We start from the raw sequence: 22,302 nt of genomic DNA, 5'->3' as shown, positions 1-22,302 counted from the left end.
CTAGGGATACGGTGTTTTGTCTATGTATCCACACATGTATCAAGTTTCTGGTTAATACAGTTCTAGCATGAATAATAAACATTTATCATGATATAAGGAAATATAAAATAACAACTTTATTATTTCCTCTACGGCATATTTCCTTCAGATAAGTACCACACGTTCGGTCTAGGCACCTCTTAGACCAAATGATTGTTCAGTACGAGGGGATCGATCCCCCGAACGGGTTTGTTCGGTAGGGGGAATCCACAGCCCGAATGCCTCCCTCACGCCAGGTCTTTTCCGTGTAAAAAAAAAGAACAAAAAGCCTGCTAATAACGAATTAAATGAAAAAGCCCAGATTTTGGTTTTTTTTCCTATGTCAGAAAAGCCCAGATTTTGGTTTTTTTGTGACAAATAAAAGCCTATTTTTTGCTCAGCTGTGAAAAAATGGCATCAACTTTAATAGCATAAAAAATGAAAATTCCAAAATAAAATTGCCATTCAAGTTTGACCAAACTATTTATAATTTGCCATGATATATTTTTTACAATGGCAAGGTTTATAAAAACATATTTGATTCCCTAATGAAAGCATGGCAAATGTGCCATGACAAAAAATCAAAATTGCCATGGCAAAATATATGTTCGGAAAATGACATGGCGATTTTCCATGTGTGTCCAACACCAAACATCGCCGTGGAAATTTTGAAAAACACAATGCATGTGTGTCCAGGATCAATTTTGCCATGGCGAACTTCAGAAACACCATGCATGTGTGTCCATGAAAGTTGCACAAACAAAAAAGACTGATCAAGTTAGCACAAAACCTATCCAAATCATGGAAAAAATGCCATGGGAGAAAAAAAAAACTAAAGTGGATCACAATTTTGCATGGCAAAAAATCATCAGTAGTTGATGTTGGGTTGTTATAAACTTTTCCAGAATTGCCATGGCAACAATATTATGTTCAAGAAATATTGTGGCAAAGAAATAGAATAAATAAAAATAAACATTACATGAACTATATTTGCCCATCTATGTGAAGAAAAAATTTCCATGACAATAAAAGGTAAAATTGCCATGGAAGTTTAATTAAAATTTTCATGTTTTTAATGAGGAATTTCCCGTGTGTGAGAAAGACACAAAAATTTGAAAATGAAGTATGAAAACAAGAAAATTGCCGTGGCAGGTTCGTATCAAAAATTGCCATGGCAGGTTCATATCAAGAATTGCCGTGTTTTGTTTGAGGAAATTGCTGTGTGTGAGAAAAACACAAAGAGTTGAAAATCACGCATGAACAAGAAATTTCCATGGCAGATTCGTATCAAAACTTGCCATGGTAGATTCATATCAACACTTGCCACGGTGAAATTCATGTAAACTAAATTTGCCATTATTTGTAAACTAAATTTTCCATGATCAATAAACTAAATTTGCCATGGTTAAGTAAGAGAAAAACATATAGATTGCCATGGGAGTGTTGCAAAAAATTCCTAAATTTTCCATGTTTAGAATACAAAAAATGTTGTGGATTTACCGTGTGAATTTAGAAAATATTTCTAAGTTTTCCATGGGTAGAAAAAAAATTGACATGTGAACATTACAGGAAAAAAATTAAAATAGCCATTTGACAAGTTTTAAATATTGTCATGTGAACATTCCCCATGTATTTCCCATGGTCTAATTACTAAATTTGTCATGGTATAATTAAATTATTTGCCATGTTTGAGAAATTGCCATAGTGCTAAATTTGTATGGCCACCTCTAAAATAGTTTACATGTGAGAACATTTATACAATTTGCCATGGATAATTTAAAAGCAAAGTGCTATGAGTTTGCCATGGGCAAATATAAGAATCAATACGATGAAGTTCCCTAAAAAAGAATCAGTATGATGAAGTCACTAGTGATGTAAGCAAGCAAAAAAGTCAAACATTTTGTGTATCCTCCATGTGTTCTCCATCGGAACCAAGGGAGGAAGGAACTAAAATAAAGATTTATGCAGATAAATGTTATACACCATCTATGGTCTTGGCATAGATAACTTTATGTTGGGCATGTGGATGCCTCAAACTACTTTTTGTTATGGGCCATCCAAAACAATAAGGTACGCATCATGGGCGCCTCCTCGCGCTACCCACATCATCACGCCCGCACTGTTTGTGGTGGCGAATGGTGAGAGAACTTTGCGCTGGCCAATAGACAAGCTGGGCGTGTCCACGTCAGACAAGGTAGAGACAAAAACGCGTTCGCTTCATCCAAAAGAAAGACCGAGGAGCCTCTACCACTCCACCCCCACACGCAATCTCTCCTCGGCCTCTTCCTCCGGGCAGCGAGGGGCGGGGGGGGGGGGGGGGGGTAGGATGGGCATCCAAATCTCCGCTGGATCCGGCAACGCCGGTGAGTAACCAACCAGTTTCCCAATCCTTCTTCCCCTCATCTCTTGATCTGTCTTCATGCCCATCTAGCGGAGGCCCGGGGAGTGGCGGCGGTGACCAGGCCTGGTGTTGACGGGATGATGAAGTGGTCGGAGGCGCTGCATCGGTGGCCAATCAGTCTGCAACGACAGCAAGACGGCGGAGATCGGGCACCAACGGTGCTAAAGGTGCGCCGCCTTCCCCATACCCCCTTCCTCGTCCTCCATCCTCGACTGCCCGTGGTCTCCTTCCTGTCCCAGCCTCGACCACGTCATCCCTGCCGGTGAGTCCGGCCTCTGCGGCAGCAGCCCCCTGGCCGCCAGTTTGTGGAACGGGAATGTCCATTCGTTCTTCCAACACTAACAGAGGTTCCCTGTTTTTTCACTCCATTGGAAAGTCTGGCCACACCATTTACTTGTCTAGGCGTGCGGAGATATTCTTCCTTCTCTTGTGTTTATATGATCGGATATTTGCAGATGCCCAAATGTTTTTACAAAACCCATGACGATGGGATGGTTTCGGCAATGAAGTTGACTTGCAACCCAGATTTATTTATTTGTCATTCCCATCTGTTGACGGGTCTTTTTGCGTAGTGGATTACTGTTGTTGTTAACCTTGCATAGTTAATTGCATTTCAAAGAACAATTCAAATGCTCAAAACGACTAGCATGGGGCTTGGCGGTACAGTCCCTGACCTTCCAGTCAGGCAAATCATTGAACACTAGATTTACATTGTCCTTGATCTTAGGATATTTTAATCATACATTCATGTCATATGGTGTTCAGAGAAACTGACAAACATATCTCTGCTGAATAAAATAAGTGAATTTGTGAATTGGAGGATATATTCTCACCTTCTTAGTGCTCACATCCTATTCCCTTTAATTTGAATGCTACTTAACCACCTTCCATTGCCAGCAAATGAAACTGTCTCTTGAGCATTAGACTATTTTAGGCCATTACATAGTGTTAAATTGATTTAAAGGCAAATTTGACCAAGGAAAACTAAACCATCTTACTATTATGTTAAATCTATAGATTTTGTAGATACGAAAAACATGATGACAAGGGCACATATTACATTTGAGTTCTCAAGGCCCACAAGAAACATGATTTGTTCTTGGTTCTAGAAAACACTAGAAGGAATTTTAGCTATGTATGAAGCACAAGAAACATGGCATTTAGATATGTGAGTAATTATCCATAAAATTTTGTGTGTGCCGAACTATCGAAGCAATCATCATTTTTCTTTAATACAAAGTACCTCCTATAATGTGCTGTTGGCCCGTGAATTTGTGGATATGAGGGTTCAACATTCTCACTGCACATTTGCCTATTTAACTCCAATTATAATTTAACTCATTGCCTTATGTTATTCCGACTGCACGATATGCAACAGCCTTCAGCTTATAGGATCTGAAATAGCTCGGTGATATTTCTTCCCACATCATCTCAGAATTCTTTTGATTTTTCTATCATTCTCACTACCAAGGGATCGATATATGAACTCACTGAAGCATGTGGGGAAATTTGTATTAGTCTTGTAGGAATGCTAAAAGATTCAGGGCTTTGTTGTATGTCTCTAGATGATGATTTGCAGTTTTGCACTGTTGCCTTCTGGAGAATGCTCAATGGGTTTTTGTTCTTTGCTAATAACACCTATGAGTGCAGGGAGGTATAAATGATGCTATTGGAAACATGAGTGAAGATGACTGGAGCTGGCATAAGTATGATACAGTCAAAGGAAGTGATTGGCTCGGTAAGTTTACATGGAGAAATAGTTTAAGAAATGCATGACAATGTTTCAACAACATAACATATTTTTTTCTTTGACCCCTTGACTTTGAAGCTCTGACATGATATTGTTATTCATCTCCAGGTGACCAAGATGCATTCAATATATGTGCAGAGAAGCACCAAAGGCTGTTATAGAGCTTGAGAACTATGGATTACCATTTTCAGAACTAAAGAAGGAAAAATTATCAACGCGCTTTTTGAGGCCAAAGCTTAGATTTTGGAGAAGGTAATTTGCCTTCCATCATCAATCTGAGGTTGCAAACAGGTAGCTGCCATATATTTTTTATCCTTCTTTCTTTGTCTAATTAATCTTTAGGTGGTCAAGCCTATCGATGCGCATGCTCTGCTGACAGAACAGGGCATGCTATGCTACACACACTTTATGGTCAAGCGATGAAGCACAATACTCAGTTTTTTGTTGAATATTTTGCACTGGACCTTATCATGGACAAAGAAGGTACATATTTGTTTATCGTGTTCTGGTACCATCCAAGGCCCAGGATATGTATCCCTCTACTAGATTTGCCTACTTTCATGTGGTATATCTTAATTTTCATGTCTCGATATATCTTAATTTGAGGTACCACTACTGTGTTGTAAATGATAGATTAGATTGACATATGTGTTGGACGTTTCTCATCTTCGCAGCTTCATCTTTGTTACCCAATACCTAAGGTCCAAACCCAATTAATTTTTTGTGTGTGCTGCAGCAACTGCTCGCATCCATCCTCTCTTTATTGATGCCCTGAAGATTTTTTATGAGGGGAATCAAAAGGCCGCAATTTCTGAAATTTCTTCCCCAAGTGAGCTGCAACTCATACAGCTAGACAATGTGGAAGTGTAACACCGTGATTCACTTACAGAGGTGATTGGCAGGCCAGACAATCGAGCACTTCAATATCACCATACCATGTTTTCCTCTCTAACCCATTCAGAATTTATTCTGAGTCCTGGCTTACATGGCATATATGTTAGTTGGAGCCCGCACAGTGAGGTAAACCATTATACTTGAACTTTTTGCAATACTTAGCTCTAACCTTTTTAGTCATACTATACCGTCTTATGTAAATCGTTGTGCCAAAAATTCAGGATGCACTCAACTGTTAGCCTCACAAGCCCGAGAAAGAATGTTTTTGAAATTATCATGTTCTTGTTAGTAATCCTCAAGCAATGTGTAATGTATATACACATGTCAATCTTTACGCAGTATGTTCTGCAAATGTGTTCTGGTCGTCCTAATTTTCTGCCAGATAAGTTAACCATTTCCCTTTCTATGTTTTACTGAGAGGCCTATAATGTTTTTGTTGTTGAAATCTGCATTCCTTATAACTTAGTAAGCATGGTTTGCAAGAGATTGTTGTGGATCGTCCATGACAATTAATAATCATACATTGAGCACGGCTACAGTATATTGGTTATGTAGTTTTGTGGATAAGGGTAGAGTTCATGCCGTTGACAGTTTCTTGCAACCATATTATCATAAGTATCATGATGTGGCTTATCTACCTTTTCATGTAATATCCTTTTAGGAACATTCTTCCAACTTCTATGCATTACAAAAAGGAGCAGTCCCATTTAGTATTTATAAATGAAAAAGGTGTCTTTTTAAGGCATGGTCGTGAAAGATGATATATCTTGGACAACAGACAATGTCACCGCTAGATAAATGAACTAATATGGAGCTCATGTGTTCTTTTCTAATTGTCTTGCAATACTTTTCTACTGAATCAGGGAGTTGCTGGACTACGAATTAGGATGCTTATTTGAAGCTTCCATATCTCAATCCAATTTCTGAAATGTATTTTTCATCTGCACCTTACACAGATCTTGAGCTTGATGGCTTTCGTCCACGACCGCCATCACCACCATGATCCAGCGGTTGTTACCAGAGGAACTAGCCGAGTTTCGAATGTTTCAAAAGTTTATTGTCAATCCTCCTTTTACTTTCAAGGGCATTTATTAGTAATTGAATTTTTTAGGCAACCTAGACTATAGAAATAATATGTTACTGGCAAAGCTAGCTAAATCATAGTCTTAAGAGCATCTCCACTCGTTGCCCCCCCCCCCCAGGAGCCATTTTTTCAGCCGGTTGGGGGTTCATGCCGGCGAAAATTTTGGCATGGGGTGAAAACGTTTCCCAGCCGTGCCCCACCCAACAGTAAAAGACAACAGAGATGAGAGGAAAAAGAGGTGAACAGTGGGCGAGCTGGAGGCATGCACGTGGGTGGGCCTGTTGCAGTGGGCTTGTTGCATGCAAGGGAGAGAGAGGGAGTGGGAGGCTGACAGTTGGCCTGCTGCGTGTAAATAATAGCGTCGGCGCCCCCGGCAGACCCCCGACTCCCTGGGTTTGGGTTGGGATCGCCAAATGTAATTTTGGCCAAATCCGACGCAAAACGAGATGGCGGGGGCGTGACTGGGGTAATTTTTCACTCCCGGCGCTAAAAAAGGCTCCGGGGGGGGCGTCCTGGGGGGCTGGGTGGAGATGCTCTAACAAGTGTCATCCCAATGATAGAAAAATAAATATTATTTGCATTAGCATTCCATAAGTTGATGCATTTTGTATTTGCATGCATCAGTTTAAGTTATGATACTCACATGCAAGCATCAGTATGTCTTTCTCCTGACTTAGCCTTGCTTTGTGAAATCTGATTTTTTACATCAAACCTGAACTTCAGTTTAAGTTATGATACTCACATGCTGTTGTCACCCAACAATGCAAATGCCCAGCGCAAAGAAAGAAATGTCTTTTTTCTTTTCACATGCAAACATTGGTATAAGCCTAGTAGGTTTGCCCTTTATGTATTTGAATTACATATACCATTAGTTGCATTTATATATTCTACTGGATAGGATTGATCGAACCTTTTGTTTGTCTCTACTGCTCCCCTGATCGATGCAGTTCCAAGGACTCGACGAACGCCTTTTCGCTGATGACATCTACCTTGCCAAGCTCGCTGTAGAGTGCAGCGTCACGTATTGCCAAGGTCTACGTCGACAACCGCTAATACTTCTTCTATGACACCCGTGAGAGGGACGTTGTCTACGTCCTACTATGATGGTGAGCCACGATGGTGCCAATGAGAAGTTGCTTGAGCGGGTAAAGGCGAGTGTCGGGGGGCTGCTAAGGGTAGTGACAGTAATAAAAGTTGTCTGTAATGCATTTGACTTGCCATCAGGTTGTATCTCCATATGTGCCACACATGCCTAATGTCCTCCATACATGTGCACAAAGTATGTTTGCTTTCCTAAAAAATATTAATCCATGATGAACTTACAAGGCTGCTGATTGGGTGGCAGCAAATCAGGCACCACCCAACTCCCTTTCAGGAGGCGTCACCGGGTGGCTCCCCAACCACTAGTCTGTATCCATATGCCACCATTGTACATGCCCTTAGGAAGCTTTTGGATGAAATACTTGCTCAGAAAAAGTACTGCGGTTTGTAGATTTTGGGCGTTTCTGCATTTTTTGGCACACTTGAAATCATAAACGTATTAAGGATTTGTAACGCAAATGTATACAAAAATAGTCTTAGCTATCTTGTTTTTTCCATCGATCCATTTGGAATTCCATCAAAAACAAAATCCTATACGCAGGGCTACTCTATCCGAACTTATGTTTTCTGACATCCGATCCTACATGGCGTATGAGGCATCACCCTGGGGCTATGCATGGTACATGCCCTAACATGTGTCGTTTTCTGACCCCACCAAAAAGAGATGTTCACGGATGGTTTGTCTACATGTATTTTCCAAGCTTACGAAATGATGCACATAATGATCTACAATTCCATTGATGATGATCTCTGAAGAAAATGACAGGGGACACCTTTTAAGCCACAATTAGAGTGAATATTGCTATATGTGTTTTGCGGTCTAAAAGTGAATTATCGCGATGGATGGTTTTTCTACATCGGTTGGGGAACATTGCCACGACAGAGAGTAGATTTTTCTTTCGTTGAGTCAAACAGACAGTGACTAATTGATTTGTAAAATTAATCATTATGATACATCTGAACCATTCAGATTGAGTGGATTTATCATCTGTCAACGTTGTAGTAGTATATTCTAACAAGATCCATCAAACAGGTGATGCCAAGGTACCAAAATCTTGAACGCCACTCCACAAGCTTCTGTTCTGGAAGATGGAGATCAGCAAGTAAGTAGGAAGCCACTTCTCCTGCTCGCCTTCCTCGGTGGTTCGATCAGACAACGAGATCCCAAACGTTTATGACCTTATAAATAAATAGTCCGCTGCACGGCTCTCTTTAATCGCACCGAGGCTTGCGTCTGACCTGCATTTGTAGTTGTACTCTGTTGTAACCGCTCTCTCACACGGATGGATGGAGGTAGAAGAAGGAGCACTTTTAGTGACCAACGCCTCGGCGTGTGTTCTTTTCTTCTCACGATACCAGCTCACTTCAAACACGTACAAACCGGCTGGCTTTGTAGCCCAGCAGCAACGCAACGCCTACGCTTCCTACGCACCCACGAACGTGCCCAGCTACATGCAGCGATCCGCTCGGTCTTCGCGCACGACGCGGCCGCCGCTGCTAACAGCCAGACTACCAAACAGCAACTAATACATGCATGCATGCCCGTCTAGCTAGCTAACTCACACCACCACGTCACGCACGCACGCACACCTACGCCACGTCGCCGCTGCGTCCCGCGCGTCCCGCCCGTCCCGCGCGCCACCGACACGCCCGACGAACCCGACGAGCCCGACGGTACATGTGTGTCCCGCCCGTCCCGCGCGCACCCGACGCGCCCGACGAGTCCGACCACACATGCCGTGGCTTATTCCAACATACTCGATCTCCTCCCCCACGGCGGCCGTAGTACTCTACTCTCCGTCGGTCGGTCACGGGACGCGGCTAGGCGGCTAGCTCGCCAGCCATGGCTGTCCAGGAGGAGGCGCTGCACATCCTCTTCTTTCCGTTCCTGGCGTCCGGCCACCTCATCCCGACCGCCGGCCGCGGCGTCAGGTGCACCATCCTCACCACGCCTGTCAACGCCGCTATCATCCGCTCTGCCGTCGACCGGGCCGACGACGCCTTCACCGGAACCGGCTGTCCGGCCATCAACATCGCCGTCGTGCCCTTCCCCGACGTCGGCCTCCCGCCGGGCGTGGAGAACGGCACGGCGCTCACGTCCCATGACGACCGCGACAATTTCTTCCACGCCGCGCAGCTGCTCCGGGAGCCCTTCGACCGGTTCCTGGCCGACCACCGCACCGACGCCGTCGTGTCCGACAGCTTCTTCCACTGGTCCGTCGACGCCGCCGCGGAGCGCGGCGTCCCACGCATCGTGTTCTGTAAAACGTAGGTCTTGGGGGAACTGGCTCAACCCTCAAAGGGGTGGCCTATCACATATATATATAATGATGACATATAAGTCCAATACCAATACGGTATGGTTTACAGAGTAGGGCTACAATACGAAGTCTAACACCCTCCCTCAATCTCAACTCACTCATGTAGTATTTAGGAGGTTGAGATTGCGCCTACAGACCTCAAACATGGGAGAAGGTAGAGGCTTGGTGAAGATGTCTGCAAGTTGATCTTTTGAAGAGATAAATCTGACTTGTAGCTTTTGTGCAACACGTTCCCTCACAAAATGATAGTCAATCTCAATGTGGTTAGTCCGTGCATGGAACACCGGGTTTGATGACAGAAACGTAGCACCGATGTTGTCACACCAAAGGACCGAAGGATGTGGCTGAGCAACTCCTAGCTCTCGAAGTAGGGACTCAATCCATATAAGTTCAGCAGTTGCATTGGCAACCGACTTGTACTCAGCTTCTGTGCTGCTGCGGGAAACAGTGGCTTGCTTGCGTGCACTCCAGGCGATCAGATTAGGACCCAAGAACACAGCATGTCCCCCCGTGGATCGCCTGTCATCTGGACACCCAGCCCAATCAGCATCAGAGAATGCAGAAAGAACTCCGGAGGAACTGGGGCGCAGGTGAAGACCAAAGGAGACAGTGAGACGCACATAACGCAGTATGCGCTTCACAGCAGACCAGTGTACATCAGTGGGAGCATGAAGATACTGGCACACCCTGTTAACCGCAAAGGAGAGATCAGGACGCGTGATCGTCAGATACTGCAGGCCACCAACAATACTCCTGTACTCAGTAGCATCCTCAGGAGAGAGAAGAGCACCATCAGCAGCAGAAAGGGTGTCAGTGGAGGACATGGGCGTAGGCGATGGCTTGCACTTGAGCATACCAGCACGGCGCAAGAGATCAAGAGAGTACTTCTTCTGGGTGAGAGCCAAACTGCCACGAGACTGATGAGCGACCTCAATACCCAGGAAGAAATGAAGCTGTCCCAAATCCTTAACTGCAAAATCACGACCAAGTGCAGTCACAAGAGCATCAGCAGCCGTCGGAGATGAGCTCACCAGGACAATATCATCCACATACACAAGGAGGTACATGGTCACACTCGGTCGCTGAAACAAGAACAGTGAAGTATCAGCCGTCGAAGGAATGAACCCATGAGTGCGTAGAGCTGAAGCCAGGCGAGCATGCCAGGCACGGGGAGCCTGCTTCAGTCCATATATGGCCTTCGTCAGATGACAGAGATGATGAGGCTGAGTGTGATCAACAAATCCAGGTGGCTGCCGCATGTAAACCTCTTCTTCAAGCAATCCATGAAGAAAAGCGTTCTGCACATCAAGCTGGCGGAGAGACCATCCGCGAGAAACTGCCAGAGACAGAAGAAGTCGAATAGTGGTAGGCTTGACAACTGGGCTGAATGTATCCTCATAGTCCAGGCCCTGACACTGTTTAAAACCCTTAGCCACGAGGCGCGCTTTGTAGCGCTCAATGGAACCATCTGCATGTTTCTTCACCTTGAACACCCACTTCGAATCAATGATGTTGACCCGAGACGGAGGGGGAACAAGTGTCCAGGTCTTATTCTTCATAAGAGCATGATATTCTTGTTCCATAGCAGCCCTCCAGTGTGGAATACTCATAGCGGCTTGATAACTGCGTGGTTCGATGGTGGTTCGGTGGTTGTATCATCCACAGCATGAGCCAGACAAGCAGCAAGATATGTGATCGTACCATCATGGCGCTCCTTGGGACGAACAATGCCACTGCGGCTGCGAGTGTGAGGACGCCGCGGAGGAGCGAACACTGGGGCCGGCGGTACGCCCGGAGCAGGTGAGGCCGATCCAGGGGACTCCAGCACCGGTGAGACGTCTGGACCAAGTGATGGCGGGCCAGGCGACAGTGAACCAGGCGACGTAGACCCCGGCGGCGTGTGAGCCTCGTCAGACCCGGGCGAAGGAGGCAGCGGGGACGCCCGCGCGGATGGCGGTGGCGACGATGGAGTGGAGTCCGGACGAGGAGGCGGCGACGGAGGCTGCTCAGAGGAGGCCGTCGCAGGCTCCAACCCGGTCGCAGTAGTCAGCATGGGCTCCGGCCCAGGTGTGGTTGGAGACGGGCTGCCCGGCGCGGGGTCGAGGGCAGGAAGCGGTGCATGCACATGCACCGGCCGATCGACGTGCGCCACGGGCGACGTACCGGGTCCGTCAGGGAGGAGTTCCAGGCGAGCTCCACGTCCAATTCCTGCACCATGATTAGGTAACAACACAGGCGAATATGCAACATCTTCAAATTGGCCAGGCATAAGAGGAGATGAATGCATATATGGTAATGTGGTGGATGACTGAGGCATGGCAGAAAAGGGGAAGACGTTCTCATCAAAAACGACATCCCGAGATATGTAGACTCGATTGGTTGGGACATGGAGACACTTGTAGCCTTTATGGAGAGAACTATACCCTATGAACACACACTTTTTGGAGCGAAACTCAAGTTTGTGATCATTATAAGGACGAAGATGAGGCCAGCAGGCACACCCGAACATCTTAAAAAAGGTATAGTCAGGAGTTTCACCTAAGAGAAGCTCAATAGGAGTTTTCATATTAAGAACACGCGTAGGTAATCTGTTAATGAGAAAACACGCGGTAGCAAAGGCATCACTCCAAAAATGAAAGGGTACAGGAGCATGTGCAAGAAGTGTGAGGCCGGTCTCAACTATATGGCGATGTTTGCGCTCAACAGCGCCATTCTGCTGATGTGTATGCGGGCATGATAAACGATGAGAGATCCCAAGCTTATTAAAGAAAGTGTTGAGGTTGCGATATTCGCCCCCCCCCATTTTGACTGAACATGGCTAATTTTATGCTTGAGTAGACGTTCAACATGCAATTGAAACTGTATGAATATATCAAACACATCAGATTTGCGCTTAAGAAGATAAAGCCAAGTGAAGCGACTATAGGCATCAACAAAACTGACATAATAGTTGTGACCACTAACAGATGTTTGTGCCGGACCCCACACATCAGAAAACACAATTTCAAGAGGGTTCTTTACTTCTCTAGTAGATGAAACAAAAGGTAGCTGATGACTCTTGCCTTGCTGACAGGCATCACACACGGACATCTCTTTATTGCTAGACACTAATGGCAGCTCATGACGGTGGATTATGTGGCGAACGATGGGTGTGGCGGGGTGACCAAAGCGAGAGTGCCACTGGGAAGGCGACACACGAACACCGCTGAAGACGCACGGGGCGGATGGATCCTCCAAACGGTACAAGCCTTGGCTCAACCGGCCACTAAGCAGAACGTCCCGGGTTGCTCGATCCTTAACAAAAAGATTAAAAGGGTGAAATTCACATAGGACATGATTATCAAGGGTGAGCTTAGGGATAGATAAAAGATTACGAGTTACCGAGGGTACCCGTAAAACATTACGAAGATGGAGCTGCCTAGAGGGATGACTAGTTAAAAGAGATGCTTGACCAATGTGAGAGATGGGCATACCTACGCCATTGACGGTGTGAACCTGATCGTGCCCGTAGTAGGGCTGGTAGGTGGAGAGTTTGTTGAGCTCGTTCGTCATGTGATCCGTGGCGCCAGTGTCCATGTACCAGACTGGATCAACAGGGTAAGATGGTGTGTATCCTTGCTCAATGCGCTGGTCCTTGCCCTTGGCGGCGATGTGGGTAGCCGGGGCGGCCGCGATGTGGGCGGCCGGGGCGGTGACAGGGGGACCAAAGTCTGCCATGTCAAACTGGCGCTCATTGCCCTTGCCGTCATTACCGATGCCGAGAAAGCTCCTCTGAAAGTGGCGGTGACACTTGGAGGTGACATGGCGTTCACGACCACACAACTGGCACACCACCCTAGTGTTAGGGCCCCCACCTAGGGATGATGCAGGGGGCGGGGGGATCTTGCCAGACGACGGGGCAGGAGGGCGCTGGCCGCGAGAAGCCCAGAAGGCCGCCGGCTGGGCGGTTGGTGGAGGCGCGACGAGCCTCGACACGTTGCTCGGTGAAGAGGAGACGTGAGTAGAGCTCGTGAGGAGGCATCGATGGCTTGGCGTTGTGAACGGCCTCAGCGAGATTGTCATACTCGGCGTCGAGACCTTTGATGACGAAGCCGGCGAACTCCTCATCGCTAAGCGGCCGACCAATGGAGGTGAGCGTGTCCGCCAGCACCTTCATCTTGTTGAAGTAGGTCATGGCGGAGGAGTCCAGCTTCTTGATGTCGGCGAGCTTGCTGCGAAGGGCCATCGAGCGGCAAGTGGAGACCTGGGAAAAGGCGTGCTCAAGAGTTGTCCAGGCATCCATGGAGGTGGCGGCGAAGAGACACAGGCCAGCAACTCCGTCGCCTAGGGATCCCTGGATGGCGAAGAGTATCGCCTGGTCCTGCTGCACCCACATACGGTGTTCGGGTTGATGGCCGGGCCGTGGACGGTAGGGATGACCTGCGGAGGACACGGTAGCGAACCATCAACAAACCCTAGAAGAGACCGGCTAAGTAGCAGCGGTAGGACCTTGGCGCGCCAGAACAAGTAGTTGTCCGGCGTGAGTTTGATGGCGATCAGGTTGTCGAAGTGGAACGGCCTGGCGGGCGTGACGACGCCAACATCAGGGGCGGCGATTGGCAGAGCCGCAGTGGGGACCATAGTTTCGACCGATGCCGCGGGTGGCCGCGCTGGAACGATTAGGAGCACGGTCGCGGGCGGTGCCATGAGCGAGGCTGCGGGTGGCTCCGCGGGCAGCGTCTCCCCCGAGGTCGCCGAGATGACGGCAAGTGTTGAGGATGATCCAGCGGGGGCCATCGCGGGCGGCGGCGGCGCGACTGGTGCGGAGGCCGTCGCAGGCGGTGACGGTGGAATCGACGCTGAAAATATGGAGCCGACGGCGGTGGTGCCGAAGAACTCATGCACTGACGGATCCAGAGGGCGAGGGGGGGTTGAGGAGGGCGGCAAGCGACGCAGGGATAGACCCGGAGCTCGCGGCGCCCGAAGCGGAAGCGGTCATGGTGCCGGTGGCGGCGGCCCTAGGATTTAGGGTTTTAGGTGCGGCGGCGGCGGGTGGGGTGGAGGTGGAGGACCTAGGTTAGACTCGATACCATGTAAAACGTAGGTTTTGAGGGAACTGGCTCAACACTCAAAGGGATGGCCTATCACATATATATAATAATGACATACAAGTCCAATACCAATACGGTATGGTTTACACAGTAGGGCTAGGGCTACAATACGAAGTCTAACACGTTCCTCGGCAGCAGCATGTTCGCGCGCGCCTGCAGCGATAGCATGCTGCGGCACAACCCGCTGGAGAACGCCCCCGACGATCCCGACGCCCTCGTTTTGCTGCCGGGGCTGCCGCACCGCGTCGAGCTAAGGCGGAGCCAGATGATGGACCCGGCGAAGATGCCGTGGCACTGGGAGTTCTTTAATAGCATGAACGTCGCCGACCAGAGGAGCTTCGGCGAGGTGTTCAACAGCTTCCACGAGCTGGAGCCGGATTACGTCGAGCACTTCCACAAGACGCTCGCCCAGCGCGTGTGGCTCGTCGGGCCGGTGGCGCTCGCCAGCAAGGACATGGCTGTGAGAGGCACCGACGCGCCCTCGCCGGACGCGGACAGCTCCATCTGGTGGCTGGACGCGAAGCCAGCCGGCTCGGTGGTGTACGTCTCCTTCCGCACACTAACCAAGTTCGCACCGGCGGAGCTGCACCAGCTCGCCCGCGCCCTCGACCTCTCAGGCGTGAACTTTGTGTGGGTGATCGGCGCCGCCGCCGGCCAAGACTCTGCTGAATGGATGTCTGAAGGCTTCGCCGAGCTCATAGTGCGCGGCGACCGCGGCTTCCTGGTCCGTGGCTGGGCGCCGCAGATGCTGATCCTAAGCCACGCCGCCCTCGGCGGGTTCGTGACGCACTGCGGCTGGAACTTAGTGCTGGAGGCCGTGACCGCCGGCGTGCCGATGGTGACGTGGCCGCGGTACGCGGACCAGTTCAACAACGAGAAGCTCGTCGTGGAGCTGCTCAAGGTGGGCGGCAACATCGGGGCCAAGGACTACGCGCCGGGCATCGACGCCCACAAGGTGATCGCCGGCGAGGTGATCGCAGAGTCCATCCAGAGGTTGATGGAGAGCGACGCCATCCAGAAGAAGGCCAAGGACCTCGGTCTGAAGGCAAGGAGCACGGTGGAGAAGGGAGAATCCTCGTATGATGACGTTGGCCGGCTTATGGACGTGCTGACAGCCTGCCGGAGCTCCGTCATGATTGGAGAAGACATCCAGGCCAGCTGATTTGTATTGGTCCGACGCAGTGGCCGAGCTTGGCTGACATAACAAGGGGTAAACAAGCAAATTATAAAAGTATGGAGGTGCCAAATGAGAATAGTTTCTTCCATCTATCCACAGCTGTGTTTGGTGCGGGAAATCCAATTTGGCTCTCGGGTCCAGATGCTCCCGCAATCTGGACCACACATGTGCCTCGCGATTCACGCATAGGAAAGTATTCTCTTGCGTATTTGGGTTTAGAAAATGTACCCTGACCCACGCGTGAAATCACGTGGCTCGCTAACGCCGTTTCGGTACAGACCGGGGGGTGACGGACACGTACGGTTCTGGGTTCTTCTCCCCCACTAGTCTACCTCCGCCGCCCAGCCGCACCACACGACGCTCCCCATCGCCCCCGCCGCACACGCCGCCTTGATCCCTCCTCCCCCCAGGCCCATGCCGGAGCCGCCTCCTTCCCCCATGTTGTGCCGCCGCCGCCTGGTTCCAGATCTGAAGGTTGGATTTTGCGCGGTGGACCAACGGCGCGTCCATCCCCAAGGGCCCCTGGCCATGGCAGTCGTCGTTCATGTCCACCTCCACTACCATTACCCCCCTCCTCTGCCCGTCGCCTCGCCAACCCGGCCTCTTAACCTCGCCATGGCGCTCCCCCCACCCCCGCGCTCCTGACTACCCACCTGCGCCCCCCCTCCCCGCCTACACCTGCCACCTCGCCGTCACCAGCACAGATGAGCGGGAGGCAGATGAGGAGTTTGTGGTGGTCACATACAATCTGGTGCCCGTCGACGACCCCCGCGCACCACTCCACTTCCTGCAGGTCGGTCCACTTCTCCCTTTGGGCCATTTAGTTTCAGTTCAGTTCACCAGATTTGGGATATCTGATGAATGACTAGATTTTTTTTACACATTGTGTCTCTCCTATAAGAACAATCACTTATTCAGGTACTTGGATGCTTGGATGCTTTTCAGGCTTCTCCGGCATTAACCGGGCATGCTCTCCAGTACGAACAATCACTTATTCAGGTAAACTCAGCATTTTGTTGTTGACGGGACTCACGAACACCCACTTCAGTATCTTCATACATTTAGAGCTGCTGATATTAACACAACAACCTGTTAGGATTCAGGACCTTCAGGTTTGTGTCGAAGTTGATGTGGGTGGATTCAGTACCTTGACAAATTTTAGAGCTGTTGATATGGGTTGGGTACTAGTTTCAAACAACATCTCAGCAAAATGACAATGGCAGTTTAACTGAATCAGGGGAGTTGTTTGAAAATTGGTACTGTGAAATCAAATTCTAGTGAACCTAGACTGAATCATGCACACACAGAAATGAATGAAACTTGATAGTCAAGTTTAACTTGTCATTCTGGGTGAAACTTGACTAAATCACAATGTGTACTGCAAAATCAAATTCTAGTGAAACTTGACTGAATCATTCAATGACAATGACAATGACAACGATATGGATGAAACTTGACTGAATCATTCAGTGACAATGACAATGACAATGATATGGTGAAACTTGACTGAATCATGCAAACACATTCAGTACTTCACTTGTTCTCATCTCACTTTAATTGCAAGATGACAATTCTGGTCAAACTCAAGAACCCTTATTTGTTTGCTGGTTCGATTAGCCAGCAGAAACTTATTTTCCTGAAACCACAATGACAACGACAATTCTTGTGGTTGTTCTGATCTCACTTCCACTCAATTCTTGTACTAAAACCACAATGATAATTTGGTTCGGAATAACCTCTGCTATATATGTCTAGTAGGATGTACTCTTGCAAGCCAGAACCAACTCAAGAAGTAGATTTATTAGATCTCAGATTTTTTAGAACCGTAGATTTTTGTTGTGAGTTCACTAGTTCATTAGCATATGTTCAGTAAATTCAGTCACTGTTTTAACACTCTTGACTGTATATTCTCTGTATATTTGACTGTTTATTGTATATTGACTGTATATTCAGATCATACACTGACACTCTTGACTGTACAACAATAATCTGCGGCACGGGCAGCCGAAGCGGACGAAGTGGCTGGTCCTGCGAGTGGCGGTGGTGGTCGCCTACGTGGCGCAGGCGGGCGGCGGGTGTCGCCCCCGTGGCAGCAGCGCAGGTGGGCGGTGGCGTTGGGCCCGACGGTGGATGCGTTGGTCGCTCCTGTGGGTGACGGTGGTCGAGCTGCGCAGGTGGCCGGAGGTGGTCGCCTCCGTGGCGGCGATGCAGGTGGGCGGCGGCGTTGGACCCGATGGTGGCTCACGCGGGCGGCGGTGTTGGACGATTTTTTTTTGTTGTTGCAAAAATCACAATGAACTACGTCTGCGACAAGCTTTTCTTTAGTTTTTATGTCTTGACTCATACTCGTATCATGTTTTTAATTTATTTAGTTGAACGAGAAACCGAATCAGTATTTCTATCTATTATCCTTTATTGCATTCACCTGACATGTGGGGATGGCTGACGCAGGGGCGTCCAAACAAACTAGCTGTACCACGTGACCAGGTACAGGTCTAGAGTACAAGTGCGTCAGAGCCCTTAACAGAGCCAACGTCCGTCCGCTCCCCCGTCAGGAATCGTCTGTACGTACGCCGTGCGCCTGCACTGTATAAATCTTTTTCAATTCCTGTATTTCTCCGACAGTGACCTGCAGCACAGATCTGAATGCTTGTCTGGGCGGCTCAGATTTCGGGTTCATCTGGACCCGAGAGCCAAAACGCCACTCAGGCACAAGTTTTATTTTAGCTTTTTTTCACTTGAAACAAATGCATCAACTATTTTATAAGTTAAAAGACTTATGGTATATTCTTATAAGTTTGTATTTCCTTCTCAATCAAAATGTATTCACGCACCTTTACTAAGGAAACATAATGTAGTGATACTTATAAAAAAGTTTGTGCATTGTCCATATTACAACATTAGAATATGAACGGCTCAATATGCTAGAGAATAGTTTGGCCATATTAAGATACTTAAGGCTCCGTTCGGAGGCTCTCCCGCTTCAGCAAATCCACAACTCCAGCTTCACTCGTCTGATAGATTGAGATAAATGCACTCGTGGTCATTGTATTTGAAGCGAAAGCACGATACGATCACTGAACTTTGAAATACGCTCATTACGGTCACTACATACACGAAGTGGTGATTATACAGTCACCGACTCGCCGTATAGCATCGTATTGAAATCTGTTGACCAGTCAAATGGCTCCGCTGACCGGTCAAATAATCTGTGTGGCAAATATTGTAGTGGGCCATGCCTGTTAGTGGGTCAAGAAATTAAATAAGAGAAACAAAAACAGTGCGCTCGCGCGAAGAGAATTCGAACCGGCGACCTCTCACACGAGCCGACCGCGCGGAACCGCTGTGCCAGATAAGTCAACTTGTCATTTATTAAGCGCTTCATCACCTTTTAAACAGCACAATTCACACAATGCACACAAGCGATCCAAGCAGTCCTAAAAAGTAAAACACGCACATATTCCGGACAGAGGCATGTTTATAAAATTATTTTCGTTTTATAAAATTATATAACTTTGCCAAAACAATGAAACCTTTTTTCATTCAACTTTGAAAGTGTTTGCATCTTTAAAAAAAATCATGCAATTTTTTAAAAAAAATGTTTGCATATTTTTTTAAACTTTATGTAATTTTATATTTAAAATTCATGAAATATTTCTTAAAAACACATGATTTTTATGGAAACGGACGGACATTCCTATAAAGGTAACACTACTTCACATTACATGAGTATTACTCGCAATTTTTTTTACATTACATGAGTATTCTAAAAATGCGTGCACAATTTTTAAAATCGTATGAACATTTTTTTTAATTAAAGAAGCACCTTTTGGACTGCATAAATATCAATATATTAATATAAAACGGAATATTTTTAATCAATTATGAGTTGGCGTGAATATTTTTTGCTTGTGAATTCTTTTACGTGGCACATGCTTGCGTGCATGTGTGCTGTTTCAAATCAACAAACTAAGCTTCTGCATGTTATCTTAACAGGGTGTGGCTCAGTTGGCTGGCGTGCCTCGGATTTTTGCGCGAGGATCAGGTTTTCTTTATTTCTTCGGTCCATTGACAGGTCGGACCCACAGGACAGCAAGAAATGCACGGTGACGAGGCTGCGCTAGGCTGCGGGCATGCTTTTTATATAAACGTGAGCGCCTAAGCGTAAACAAACCGTTTCGACGGGTGTACTGGCTACCACGCGCGCGCCTGGTGCGCGAAATGCTCGATGGCTCAGGTGCGTAAATACACTTGTTTGTTTCAAGTTTATTTCTTTGACCCACTGACAGACAGGGCCCACTGCAATATTAGCCACATAAGTCTTTGACTGGTCAACAAAGCTAGACCATTTGACTGGTCAACAGACTTCAATACGATGCTATACGGCGAGTCAGTGGCCGTATAATCACCACTTCGCGTATATAGTGACCATAATGAGCGTATTTCAAAGTTCAGTACGCTTCAAATACAGTGACCACAAGTGTATTTATCTCTTCCAGATTCTGCAAGGAGCTGCATGCGTTTGGGAGGCTGTGGCAGCTTCTCTCCATGTTGCATGGGCTGGCGCAGCTCGGGATAAAATGAATCGAACCGGTACGTAAGCGGTGGCACTCCCGGTGTAATTTGGACCAACTCCACGATTTGGGCTTCGTGAAGCTGGACTTTGCTTGCTCCACGGATTTGCACTACGTGAGGCTCCGCTCCGAGAAGCTAGCTTCGCGGAGCCGAGGCATTCGGCTCAGCTCCTCGCGTGGAGCCGGAGAGTTTCCGAACGGCTCCTTAGTAGGTACATAATTTACAATGAGTCAAAACTACACCTATTATTTACAGATAGATCAACAATACTCCCTCCGTTCCTAAATATAGGTCTTTTTAGAAATTTCATTACGAACTACATACGGATGTATATAGACATATTTTAAAGTGTAAATGTCCCCTGTCTTGTTTAATTTAGTAGATAGGTATTTCTGAATATTTCAGACAACTTCTGTGTTAGAATTAAACAAGGTGACAATGTCCTCTGTCTTGTTTAATTTAGTAGATAGTGTGTTTGCTAAAATATAGGAAAAATGCTGCAATCACAATATCATTAGGGGCATTCTACCACATATAATCCTATTGGTTTTGTCATCACTCTCATTTCTTCTTGAAAAAAAAATTCGATGTTTACCGTTGTTGATCATATACTGAGACTCAAAGAAAACAACCAATAATAATATAATCCTCTCGGTCCTCACCAATCACCAATGCCCAATGCTAAACCCAATAGTAATACCGAGAAAGAAATACATTTTTGAACTACCATCCAGCTAGCGCGCCCCCAGACGCTCACAGAGAGGACACGGCGTAGACCGCAGCAGCCGCGAGGGCGAACACCAGCCCAGCCGGGCCCTGGAGTGACGAGCCGCCGTTCTCCTGCAGGTACGCCGACGGGGTCGTCTTGGATCCAGAGCCAGCCGGTGCCTGCACCTCGGGAGTGGTCGGCGTGGCGGCGCCCGGAGCACTGCCACCACCGTTGCACTTGCTCGCCGGCGGGGTCTGCACGTTGCACGCCTTGGGGAGCTCGAGCGCGCGCGTCTTGTTGATGGTCATGCCGCCGAGCGACGACGAGTCGCCGCCGAGCGCGCTGCAGAGGCACTGCGGCTGGGACTGCACGACGGAGCTCAGCTGCGAGCAGCAGGACTTGGTGGGCGCCGTGTCGTTGCCGCTGATGTAGTTCAAGCACGGGTAAAGGCCGACGAGCGCTGCCGTGCACCCGGACTGCGCCGATGCCGACGCCACCAGCAGCGCCGCCACAGCCGCTGCCAGGAGGATGCTGCTGCTGCTTGACATGGTTCTCGGCGCCATTCGATGAATCCTCTCCTTGGATTACTAGTGGAAGACAGATGCTTTTTCTTGGCTGGAGGCTTTGGGGAGCTAGATGCTGTTTGTGCTTTTGGCATTCGAATTGGTGTGTTCTTATAGGAGTGGTTATTGTTGGGGAAGGTGGATTTAGTTGGGTTTGTTGTTGAGCTACTTCCTACTCTTGCAACGAAATGATTTCTTTCTCTGAATTCCTGCAGTTGTCGTGCACTACTTCAGAAAACTATTTGATATGTGGCTGCTAAAATAGTTGTGTTCAGACAGAAAGATGGATCAGGCCGGTGCTGGTCCATGCCGTGTTACACGAAGCTAACAAAGGTAGTGAGTGTCGCGGTGTGGTTTTTGTTGGCTATCTCTTGTATTTTCCTTCCTGTTAGGAAGTGCTCCAGTAACTTGCTTTGTTATCCTGACATGCAACCAATGGATCAGATGCTTGCTCGCGGCAAAATTTCGTGTTTTGACCCTTTTTCGATAGAAATTTAGGATCTGACCCCGGTTTGAAAACAATTTGGGATTTGACCATTTTGCTACCGCCGGGGGCCCTGGCGTCAGGGTTAGACAGCCTACCGCCAGGGCCTCTGGCGGTAGGGTGCGACGGAGGGGG

At 47.8% G+C, this 22,302-nt stretch overlaps 3 protein-coding genes across 7 annotated transcripts; 2 read left to right on the top strand and 1 right to left on the bottom strand.

Annotated features, from left to right (window-relative positions):
- The first annotated feature begins 9,047 nt into the window (after positions 1 to 9,047).
- Positions 9,048 to 15,821, top strand: LOC123123162 (scopoletin glucosyltransferase-like). Its single transcript, XM_044543623.1, has 2 exons — positions 9,048 to 9,516; positions 14,795 to 15,821. The coding sequence occupies exons 1-2, from the start codon at positions 9,092 to 9,094 to the stop codon at positions 15,819 to 15,821; spliced, it is 1,452 nt and encodes a 483-aa protein (XP_044399558.1). The 5' UTR covers positions 9,048 to 9,091.
- Positions 15,822 to 16,107: 286 nt separating this feature from the next.
- On the top strand, positions 16,108 to 18,503 carry LOC123123163 (uncharacterized). Of its 5 annotated transcripts, none has more exons than XR_006460532.1 (3): positions 16,108 to 16,629; positions 16,738 to 16,835; positions 17,790 to 18,496. XR_006460532.1 is itself a non-coding variant. In XM_044543628.1 (3 exons), the coding sequence occupies exons 1-3, from the start codon at positions 16,381 to 16,383 to the stop codon at positions 17,799 to 17,801; spliced, it is 315 nt and encodes a 104-aa protein (XP_044399563.1). In that variant the 5' UTR covers positions 16,110 to 16,380; the 3' UTR covers positions 17,802 to 18,491. The 5 variants fall into 5 exon arrangements, 4 of the variants coding, with proteins under 4 accessions (XP_044399563.1, XP_044399562.1, XP_044399560.1 ...); XM_044543628.1 differs by having other exon boundaries at positions 16,110 to 16,629; positions 16,782 to 16,835; positions 17,790 to 18,491; XM_044543627.1 differs by having other exon boundaries at positions 16,110 to 16,629; positions 16,755 to 16,835; positions 17,790 to 18,491.
- Positions 18,504 to 20,937: 2,434 nt separating this feature from the next.
- Positions 20,938 to 21,753, bottom strand: LOC123123164 (non-specific lipid transfer protein GPI-anchored 5). The gene has a single exon (XM_044543629.1). The coding sequence runs from the start codon at positions 21,681 to 21,683 to the stop codon at positions 21,165 to 21,167; it is 519 nt and encodes a 172-aa protein (XP_044399564.1). The 5' UTR covers positions 21,684 to 21,753; the 3' UTR covers positions 20,938 to 21,164.
- Positions 21,754 to 22,302: the final 549 nt, after the last annotated feature.

The sequence above is a fragment of the Triticum aestivum genome, chromosome 5D (assembly GCF_018294505.1).
Source record: "Triticum aestivum cultivar Chinese Spring chromosome 5D, IWGSC CS RefSeq v2.1, whole genome shotgun sequence".
NCBI lineage: Eukaryota > Viridiplantae > Streptophyta > Magnoliopsida > Poales > Poaceae > Triticum > Triticum aestivum.
The sequence above is the reverse complement of the archived record's forward strand: the minus strand, read 5'-3'. Positions and strand labels throughout refer to the sequence as shown.

Coding starts and splice junctions, on each gene's coding strand:
- LOC123123162 (XM_044543623.1), top strand. CDS start 9,092: ATGGCTGTCCAGGAGGAGGCGCTGCACATCCTCTTCTTTCCGTTCCTG. Junction 9,517..14,794: donor CGCATCGTGTTCTGTAAAAC/GTAGGTCTTGGG, acceptor GTTCCTCGGCAG/CAGCATGTTCGCGCGCGCCT.
- LOC123123163 (XM_044543624.1), top strand. CDS start 16,381: ATGTCCACCTCCACTACCATTACCCCCCTCCTCTGCCCGTCGCCTCGC. Junction 16,630..16,754: donor CACCACTCCACTTCCTGCAG/GTCGGTCCACTT, acceptor TCACTTATTCAG/GTACTTGGATGCTTGGATGC. Junction 16,836..17,840: donor ACGAACAATCACTTATTCAG/GTAAACTCAGCA, acceptor CGGCACGGGCAG/CCGAAGCGGACGAAGTGGCT.
- LOC123123164 (XM_044543629.1), bottom strand. CDS start 21,683: ATGGCGCCGAGAACCATGTCAAGCAGCAGCAGCATCCTCCTGGCAGCG.